This window comes from Corylus avellana, chromosome ca10, assembly GCF_901000735.1.
Source record: "Corylus avellana chromosome ca10, CavTom2PMs-1.0".
Classification (NCBI taxonomy): domain Eukaryota; kingdom Viridiplantae; phylum Streptophyta; class Magnoliopsida; order Fagales; family Betulaceae; genus Corylus; species Corylus avellana.
This window is the reverse complement of record NC_081550.1, coordinates 19680920-19691781: the sequence shown is the minus strand read 5'-3', so window position 1 is coordinate 19691781 and position 10862 is coordinate 19680920. Positions and strand designations below refer to the sequence as shown.

Genomic DNA, 10862 nt, shown 5'->3' with positions numbered 1-10862 from the left:
CCGGTGATAAATTCCCTGTCTTGCAGTAATCTCGGAAACAAGGGAGTAAACCCTTAGCAAAAAAAAATCTCCCACCTCGAGAACTAGAGAGTAAACCCTTAGCAAAAAAAAATCTCTCACCTCAGGAACTAGGGAGTAAACCCTTAGCAAAAAAAATCTCCCACCTTGAGAACTATGGAATAAACCCTTAGCAAAAAAAAATCTCCCACCTCGGGAACTAGGGAGTAAACCTTTAGCAAAAAAAATCTCCCACCTCAAGAATTAGGGAGTAGACCCTTAACAAAAAAATTCCTCGTCTTGGAAACAAGGGGACAAACCCTTAGCAAAACCCGACCAGGAAAACCAAGGATTTATCAACACAAATATTCAAGCACAGCAAAACAAACAAACAAAACCAAAAAAAAAAAATTATCCGCACTTACTGGGATTCGAACTCGTACAACAGAAAGAATTGGAGCTACGCTGTTTACCATCAGGCCAATTGCACAACTCCAGCGAAACTCGTACCAAAAAGACAAAGCGCAACACAACAAAGGAGTCAAAGGTAAACATTTCATTGAAGAATTTTACATTACAAGAAGATTCAATTACAAGAGCCACAAAAAATAAAGTCAAAACAATTGCATGAAAAATCAAGCTACAACAGACACTTGGCTACTTGTTTATCCAACTACATCGAAGACATCACATCCGGGTTCGATCTGGTACTCTACGTCCAAAGTGACGTTGTACAAAGAATCATATTTGAACAATCACCCAAGAATATGCTGAACAAGAAATTTAAGGCCCCGGAAGGGCCATTGCCGTTTATATCGAAGGCTACCGACGGTGACCTTCACTGGACGGACCATTTTCCTGCGAAGTCTCCGACACTTCTCTTCCTCCAGAAACAGCCTAGTGGCAGAGTAAAAATTAAAGGCTCTCTCCCGTCTTTTCTCGTGAATACTAATGAGATAAGCCTCGAGATCCGCAATCCGTCGGGCTTGTGACTCCAACTGCCGATCTTTCCAGGCTATCTGATAATCCTTTGCTTCGATGTCGGCCGTCAACTTCGCCAATTGATTAAAACGATCCACCAAGCACTGCTCCCGTGCCTCCAACAGCAAGCGTAGTTCGGCAATTTCTGCCTCAAAATCGCCAGGAGCACGAGAATGAAGCCGCTCAGTCGATGGGGGGGATGAAGAAGCCACACCCCCAGGAAACAAAGAGGAGGTAGAAGCAGCCGATGACTCTGTCTCTGCCAAACTCCCAGATGAAGAAATAGAAGCCATGAAGAAAGAAATCAAAGAGAAAGAGCTTAGTTAGTTGAGTGAAAACAGCTTCAACCTAAAGGGATATTTATAGGGTGTAAGCCCTTGGAAAATGAAGGGTCACCTTTAAAATTTAAGAGACATCCCGCGCAGAATCGCCTAGGAAATCCAAACTTCGACGCACCACGTGTCCCGCCATCAAAGGTTGTGCATGTAATAATGATGTCTCCAAAATCTGAAACGACAAACTAAAAGACTTACGGAGAATTTAATGAATGAGGTTTACAATACATTTTAATCCTCGGCCATATGGGGTAGGACACCTGACCATAGAATACAACGAGGGCATTCCGAAGTGCCCGGAAATATCAAAACATCCAAAAACACTAGAAGTTCAAATAGGCATAGAGCGAAAGCATTCAAAGCTTCCAAAAAAAAAAAAAAATAGCAGAAGTTCAACAACAGTTCAAATATGCACAGAGCAAAAATCCTTATACAAACAAACAAAAATGTTTAAGTATGGGGAACCGCTCCCACTTCATCAGCATCATCATCTATAATGATCTCGGGACCAAAAGGCTCAGGGGGTAAGTTCACTTTTGGGCGAAACCCATGCACATTGACTTATGGAGAATCAGAAATCAACTCTCTGCCTGCGTCAACCATTTCGTCAACAACAGTAGCTGGCACCTCCAAGAAGTTTGACTCCACTATGGCAGGGTCGATGCCAAACTGATCTCTACGGATGGTGAGGTACCGATGATTCTCAAAACCCCAATGAAACCAGCGGGCCCACAATAAATCTCGAAGCCAAGGAACAAACGACAGCACCGCAAGGTAACGAACTGCCCTAGCTTTCCAATAGCGGTACCCATGGCAAAATCAATCACATCTGGCCTGGGAAGCTCCCAAATCACCTACAAGCTTCTCACGGGCGTCTTCCGATTGGGATAATTGAGCCTCAAGCGTCTCAAAAAGTTTCCCAAAGCCCTCTTCGAAAACCCGAACCTCAGAAAGCTCCTCCGCGATTTTTGCATTTTTTGCAACCAGTCGGGCAGCTGTGGACTCCACCTTCGTAACACGCTCCGCCAACTTCTGGCCGTCGTGGCCAGCAACGTCTAGGCACATTTGAAGATGGGCATTGACCAACTTTGACTCACTAAGCCTTTGTTTGATCGCAAAGAGCTCGTTCTCCTTCTCTACCAACAGACGGCGGAGACTCTCCCCCTCATAATTAGGGTCCTGAAAACCAGAGGCCTCTTGCCGCTTGCTCAGCTTATAAACTAAATTCCGAAGCTCAACTCTCTCATCAGCATACTCCCGCTGGCCTTCCTGAAACTCTTTATACCAACTCGCGATGAAAGTGGAGCACTACTAGAAAGGAAATCATATCAGAAACAGCAAAGGTACTCGAAAAATGGAAACAAAGAGGAAATGTAAACAACTTACTGAATAATGACCTTGGATTAATTTGTCCACAAACATCTCTGGAGTAAGCCGACCCTCTCCTCAGGTATAGTCCGCTGGAAGCAGCCTGGTGACGACCGATAAAGGGTTCCCCACCAAACCAGAGGCCAAAGATCTAATAATTGGTGAACTCCTCCCGGAATGCCCCCTAAGTGGTTGTCCTCGATATATGGGAGCCTGGCCGAATGGCTCAACCGGGGGGTCTACAGGCCTATCCTCAGAAGAAGATGTAGTACGGGTCTCACGACGAGTGGCCACTGGCTCTCCCGGCTCCCGAGGTCGCGCCTCCAAGGGTACTATATGGAAAGGAGCAGCTTCCATTACAGAAACGAGCTCTAAAGCCTCGTTTGAGCCTTGAGGAGGACCAAAAGTTATCGGTATGGAATCAGACCGAACAGAAGACAGCACATCCAGGAGATTGCTTGATTTGTCCGCACGCCCTTTCTTCGAAAGCGGTTCCAAGGGCGCTTTGCCTCTATCAGCCTTCCTCTTAGACATCAATAGGTCCATCACGAATACCGGAGCTGACAAAACCTGGCCGTGAACATGGGAATCCGATGGCTTAGAAGCTGGATCTGAATCCCTTGAAGCAAACATTGCGGTTACAGCTGGCTTGCCCGAAGAGGAGACATTCTTGTTCGCTCGACTCTTCTTACTTGGGGGCTGAGCAAGCGACTTCGAAACCACCTTGTCACCGATTGAATTTGGTCTCTTAGGGTTCCCCTGACGATTCCAGACAACCTTGCCCTTCGGAATCTGGTACCCCAGACAATCACGAAGAGCAGAATCTGTAACGATGTTGCCAAAAAACATCCGATCTGCATTCTCGGAAAGTTAAGAATACTCCAGGATGTAGTCAACCCGGCTTTGCTGCTTCGAATTCAGCACAGGGCATTCCTTCCCTGCAAAGGAAAGGGTAGTAAGGACGTGTAAAGCAAGATAAAGAAGAAGAGAGGAAGAACCGAAAACACTTATAGTTTTCTCGGGAGACTCTCCATTCTCGGGTAACATAATGCTGGAAGGGCAGAAACTTGGACGCCAACGCCTCCCAGGCTTCGAATATGTAAAAGAACTGCTCCGCCCAATGCTTGTTGTTGGAGAAGGTCTTCCCAAGCTCGATAAATTGGTTCTTCCCACAAACCATAAAGGTGACCGTCTCGAAAGTAGGGTAAAAATGAGGCCCAAATATGCTTAAAAATTCGGAGATCGACATGATTTTTTCCAAAAATACAGAGGGCCATAACAAAAGTGTGGCCATGAAATAACGCCAGCCATTTGATATAAGTTGTACAGGGGCCACCCCTAAGAAGGATAACAGTTCCTTCACTATGGTGAAAGGGGTAGGCGAACTCTTGCCATGACCATACGTTCATTAACACAGATTTCTCCAGGACCGCCAACCATTCCGGTAGAGTCATCTGGAAAATATAGCGAAACCGACGAGGGTATGTCGTAGTTGTGGCGAAGCACCCTCTCGTCCTCCACTGAGAAATAGGATCTTTGCCGACGCGCGAAGTCTAGGTGCAAGGATGAAGGAGACGCTTCACCAACCGAACGCACTCTGGCTGAAGAGCCGCTTGAGCGGCGAGTCAGAGGAGTCTCAGATGATTGCTCATCGACGATCTCGTCAACTTATACTGGAAGTTTCTGAGAAGACATGATCATTGGAAAGATCAAATGCACTAAGATCAGATAAATTAATGGAAATCTAGAAGGCTTAAGCAATGAAGGTCAACGGTGAAATCTTTATAGAATGGGAAACCTTGGACAAGGTGCAAGGCATTTAATGCAAGGACATCAAGAGCCCGCAGTCGTGCCTGAATCGAAGAGACTCAAGTCAGCTTTCCCTTCAAAAAATACAACCAAAGGCACCGTTCACACATCGATATCTGTTTCGTCAGTTTTCGAACCACGTCTAAAAGAACACGTGGACAAAAAACGGCGCATTTACGCGGATAGAGACAAAAGATTTGAAAACCGCACGATTGCAACAGATCTCGGAATATCCGGGACGTGCGGATGTCAAGTTCCATAAATGGTTAAAATGCCAAGAAAAACAGCTACAGGGAACCGAGCAAGGAAAGATACTTGAACGGTTTACTCTCGAAAAAAGAACACCACCAAAAGATTGAGAGTTTGAATTCTCTCATCCCGAAGTCTAGGCAGAAGGAATTCGGGGGGTAACTATTACACATAAATCCATCACCTGAGCCCACGGGTCAAAGGCCTAAGGGCCCAAGAAAGCCCGATGCATCCAAATGGGCTTACCAAATGCGCCTAGCACAAAGCAATGGATACGACATCGTCCCCTACACTCTCGGACGACCAAAAGTCCAGGTATGGGGCCACAATGAACCTCCCGCACTTAACATCCAGATGCATCTATCATATCAGGGACAAGGTTCGGTGAGACAGACAGCTTGCACATAGCAAAATCTCCGGGACAGTTATGATCCTACTCTTAAAGACGCCTCACAGATACATGCCATCCTCAGAATCTTGTCAACATATGTAATGGCCTCTTTCCGATCATAAAGAAAGAAGACACAAATATTAACTCTTCCTGCTGTTACGCCCAAATCCCGGATCCTCCGTCCGGCCATCATAACCACTTTTGCATGCTCAACTATAAAAGGCCTCACGCCGAAGGTATGAGGGATGACTAAGACGCATAATAAGCTTATATACATACTGACTTAAGTATCAGAGAAGGAACCGCCGGCCAAGACCCGGCACATCCTCTTAACGGGTGCTTTAGTTTTGCAGGTTTACAGAAAGGTGACAACGAAAGGCATAACTCAGAGACTTGGATTTTCTCAAATTCATCATACCGGAAACTGCTTCAACAGAAATGATGCAGCCTGCAGGCATTTGAAGACCCTCATAAATCACCAGCTACAAAAATATTGATCAGGGCCCTCATATATTTGAGAAGTTGCGAAACATAGGAGGGACCTTTTAGGTGACTCGTCAAATTAAGTGTTTGTTTGATTTTGTTAACGTAGGTGACTTTTTCAACCCATCATCATTGTGGGTCTTACAACCTTTACTGTTTGCCTTTGTTATTTGGTTGCCGCTACTCCTTTTCTTTGTAGGTTTTAAGAGAAGTTCAAGTTTGACTAGTAAAAGGATTGCTGACCAACTTGGAATAGGAGACCTACGTGTAGTTGGTTTTTTCACCGACTTGTTGCTATAAAAAGGTCATATTGTAGCTTTGGGTTTCTATGCACCAACAGAGCCGCACAAATTGTGGGTTGCTGTGCACTGTGCATCAAGACTAACAAAGCCGCACAAAGGTGAAAACAAAAGGTGAGCTGTTGTGTGTGTAATCAAAGGGCACCGACTGTTTTCTTCTTGATTTTGGAGGAGCCAAAATAAGAGAGAGAAAAAAAAAGAAAAGAAAAAAAAGGTGTTATTGTAGAAGAGAAAAAGAAATAGAGACCAACCGCCATTATATCCCAGCAATAGAAGAGTTTGTATTTTTTTGGAGAATAATATTTATTGTGTGATAATGAGATTTGAGTGTGTTGGAGTTTTGGGTCTAATTGATTTTCTCTCTACTATAAATTAGTTTATAGTTAATTTTTGTCTGTATTCCTGTGACAGAGCTCCGAGGCAGAGAAAGTATGTACGGAATTTGTATGTCGAATTTCCGCCAATTATCGATAAAAATCTTAATAATTATTTTCCATTACATAATTTAGATTTATATTGTAATTAGTAATATGTAATAAATATTTTTTTTTAAAAAAAATAATATGAAAATTAATATATTCGAACAGATAGTGATGTAGCGCTCGAAGCCCCGTCTCCACCATTGATCGATGCTTCATCAGTTTTGTTAATAAACTGACAAGCCTCTTTGTTATGTTGCATTAAGGTTGCCATCTCATGTTACATTTATAAAGGGGGAAACTGGACGTTATTGTTCAAAACTATTTTGGTGTGTTTTCACAAATTATTTTACGCTATATTTGGTATTTTATACCGGATGAATAACTCAGCATATTCCATAGCTACACGCTTGAAGCACCCTGTCGTTAGTGCTGATTTTGCGGCACAAGTTGATGATGCTCTCAAAGAGGATGCATCATTTTTTGTATGTTTTTTAAATCGAGAAGCCATGGTGTGATATGTGCAATCAAATGGGTCTCTGGTCATCACGCTCTAGCAGCAAATTTTCACAGTTAAAAAAAAAAGGAGATGAACCATTAAACTAGAGAGACTCATGGACCCTTTTCTTTTGTGTGTTTTCATAAGGTCGCTGCATGCTAAAGAGCAACTTTCTTGTAGTTTGTAGTGAGAGGTGACGGTAGAACTCTGTTAAGCATAAAAAAAAATTATGTGGTATCCCTTTGAAATCACACTACACATATGATCGAGGAGCCACTATTGAAAAACATTGGAATTATGGGATTGTGATGGAGTGGAATTTTGTAAGTGTTGAAGATTGAAGGCTTATCATCATCATAAGAGAATTATATTCAACTAAATCAGCGGTCCATCCTTTGAGAATTGAATAAATGCATCCAACTATCACCCACTGCCCAATTCCGGTTCTGGGTCTATATATATGTGTGTGTCTCCTTATGTGGACATGAACCTAACCGTATATATATATATATATTTTGTAACATAACCGTATATATTTTGTTCTCTAATAAGATTCTTCCCTTATTAGACCGGCTACGATTGTCATCCCCGATCTCTTTGGTAAGCACGATCGGAAACTTTATTGCTCAATTAGTCCGAATCTTGGAATGGAGATCTTTCCGTTTCCTCTTCTGATTTCTGAATTAACTTATTTTTATTTTTTTTTATTATTATAATTATTTTAATTTCTGAATAACTTGTTCCCCAAAAAAAGTTGAAACCTAGCTACGGCCATGCAAACACGTAACAATAGACCTAGCCGACACGTGATGGGAGCGTTAAAGTAGGTAGTATTACTTTAACGCTCCCCTCACGTGTGGAAAATCTCAACCATTTACTTTTACCTAACGGAAAATCTCAACCATTTGGTTTGAAAATTTTGATAAAATTTCAATAATTCTACCTAATTAATTAATCATTATCTAATTTAAATGTTGATTAATCTCTTATAAGCATGTAATGACATACTAAAAAGGCACATAAATTGTAGATGTGAAGGATGTAGGAAATGGTGGAGTAGTAGTGGGTTTAATTCTTCTTATTGATCAAAATGTGTAGAGCTTTGTAGGCTAGTTACCGATCCCAAGCCAAATTCTGCGAATTTATGTGCAGAGATGGAAATCTCAGGTTTAAGGAGGTAGGATTGTGTGCGGGGTTTGCATTGAGGCAACAGATGGAGTCTTCATGGATGACCATGGATCCTCGACGCCAAAGGAGGCCGTAGATCAAAGTAAAGGAAGTAGGGTGGCAACAAGGAGATTAGGGAAAGAAGTGAGTAGTGATAAACCAGTGTGCCATACTTCACAATACATATAAATATTATTATGAGATTTTTAACTTTTTTATCAAAGCATAGGTGAAATTAAAACGACATGATCATCTCTATTAGCTCCTTCAAGGAGTTATTGGAAGAACCACCTTCTCTAGTGCAAAGTTCGACTATATCCTTCAAATTTTTGGCCCTCTTCCGCATCTCTTTCCCTTCTTCATCAACTAAAAGTCTTCTTACAGCTTTCTCTATCTTACCTCTCTCCAACTCACTTTCCAATTCCAGGCCCATTTTCCATATATGGCTCACATACCTTGCATTCACTCCTTGGTCCCCGAAACATGGTCTGCATATCATTGGAATTCCTTCGCAAATACTTTCTAGTGTTGAATTCCATCCACAGTTGCTCAAAAACCCTCCCACTGCATCATGTGCTAAAACTTTCTTTTGAGGTGCCCATTTCACAATGTAACCTCTCTCTTCAATGTTTTCTTTGAAACATTTGGCCAGTATCTCAATCCATTCCGCACCATGAACTGAACCTGGTCGAACCACCCATAAGAAAGGTTGTTGGCTGTTTGCTAGCCCCCAAGCCATCTCAACAAGCTCTTTGGCATCCATGAATGCTAAGCTTCCCAAGCTTACATAAATGACTGAGTTACAACTTTGCTTATCAAGCCATGCCAAGCAGCTATTATCCTCTTCCCATAAGCTACTAGAGGAGGCCGAGGCAATCTTATGCATAGGGCCTATTGAGAAGATTGGAACTTGACATTGTTGTTGGATCTTTGCCAATGATGAATTTTCAAGGCAAACGGTTGTATTATGAATGATGGCCGAATATGTTTTATTTTCAGAAGCTTCACTCTCTATTTGCAAAAGCTTATCTATGTTTTTAAAAATGGAGTGAGGTAGATCCTTGAACCTAAGTGGATAAAGTTCTGAAATTGGCTCGTGCGACTTAGATTCTGTAATCCAAAAAAATTTAAGAGATTAGTTTGATGGGCTATGACCATTTAACAGTAAGAAGATAATTTATGTGTAACATATGGTGTGTGTTCTTTCTCTTTTCTTTCCTTAAACAATTTATTTGTATCAGTTTAAACTTTTTGAATAACATGTGATTTTACTTGGTATCAGGAAAGAAATCTTGAGTTTAAACTCTAACTTTATGGTTTATCTCATTTGGAATAACTAGTTATTTAACTTAGTACAAAAATAAAAGTCATGAGTTTAAACTCTTAGTCTAAAGTTGACATCTTCCTTCAAATAATACCTCACGAGATTTGCTAAGGAAATTACATCAATCTCTCTCAATCACAATTTGTAATTACATATGTTAACTCTTTTCCTTTTCTTTCAAAAAAATCTATTGATTTGAATGTTCAAACATGCACATCATGATATATTATGCCCTAATTAGGAGTGAACACATACAATTTCTGCACTGGTTAGCGTAATAAGTGAATATTTTCATTAAAAAAAAAAAAAAAAAAAAAACAAGTGAAAATTTTGAATTGTATAAGGCACAGATCTGATAAAAAAGAAAACATAATATTGTTTTATGATACCTTTGGTTTTCAAGATTCGAAGGAATTAGGTTTTGAATAAATTTTTAGGTATATAATAATAATAATTTTATATAACGTTCCACTTTCATAAAGTTTTTAAACGAAGGAGGTTCTATTTAAAGAAGAGTTTCTATTTATAGATATTTCTAAATATGGAAAGTATAGAGATATAAAATCCCTCTCTACACGTTGCCCTAAGATGTTTCAAGAAAAAATAAAAGAATGATATATATATATATATATATATATATATAAAAGATCGATGAGAGCAAATGTGTGGTGACTATTTTCTTAACATATATACATTTAATTAAGAGAAGTACCTAGGAAGGGAATGTGGCCTTCTGTCTTGATCAGTTGGACAAGGGCACTACGAGTAAAAAAATGGGAAGCACTACCAGTGCGTAAAATGATGCTTGGGAGATTCAAATCCTTTGCCGTTTCTTCAGAAAAGTACATCGCCTCATCGTAGATAATGCAGGCGATTTCGTCGTCCGTCTTATCCTGTTGCCTACTCATCTTCACTTGATCAGCCAAGCATTCTCGGAAACGAACTTTGCATTTGGCATTAAGCTGCCATACAAAAGGTACCAACTCGTCACCCCTTGACATTTTGTGGTCAGTTGAGGTATCTGGTAAGGAAAGAAAGCTGAAATCCGGGTGGCTTGAAGGCTTGGGGGAGTTGTATTGTGCGTGAACGACAGTTATGGAGAAGCCATTGGAGTGGAGGATGCTTCCCAGCTGAAGCATTGGGTTTATGTGGCCTTGGAACGGCGCTGGTACTAGCACCACACGGAGACGTCTCCTTCCTTCCTTTTTCATCTCTCCATCTCTTGCTCACGCAAACACAGATAAGTCGGTTTTTAAGGGTGAGAGTTTGCACGTGATAAGGGGGGGATATAGATTTCGTCTCTCAATTAACGTGGTAACCAAAGTTTCTTGAAATGAAGTTGTTATGTAAGGGATGATCGATATATATTGTTAATAAAACAGTTTTCTCATGGGGTGTCCAACGGCAATATTGCGTATGCAATGACGAAGGTGTCCAACGGCAATACTGTAGTAAGCCAACTAATTTTGACTAGATAAGTTATCACATTTATCTATGGTGGATGAGTATTAATCAATGACGAATTAGGTTTAGACTTTAGG

The 10862-nt window shown here is 41.0% G+C and overlaps 1 protein-coding gene across 1 annotated transcript; it reads right to left on the bottom strand.

Annotated features, from left to right (window-relative positions):
- Window positions 1-8184: 8184 nt before the first annotated feature.
- Window positions 8185-10626, bottom strand: LOC132163417 (UDP-glycosyltransferase 76E2-like). Its single transcript, XM_059573699.1, has 2 exons — window positions 10034-10626; window positions 8185-9107 (listed from the first exon to the last, which is right to left on the bottom strand). Exons 1-2 carry the CDS (start codon window positions 10530-10532, stop codon window positions 8233-8235), a joined length of 1374 nt encoding a protein of 457 aa, XP_059429682.1. The 5' UTR covers window positions 10533-10626; the 3' UTR covers window positions 8185-8232.
- Window positions 10627-10862: the final 236 nt, after the last annotated feature.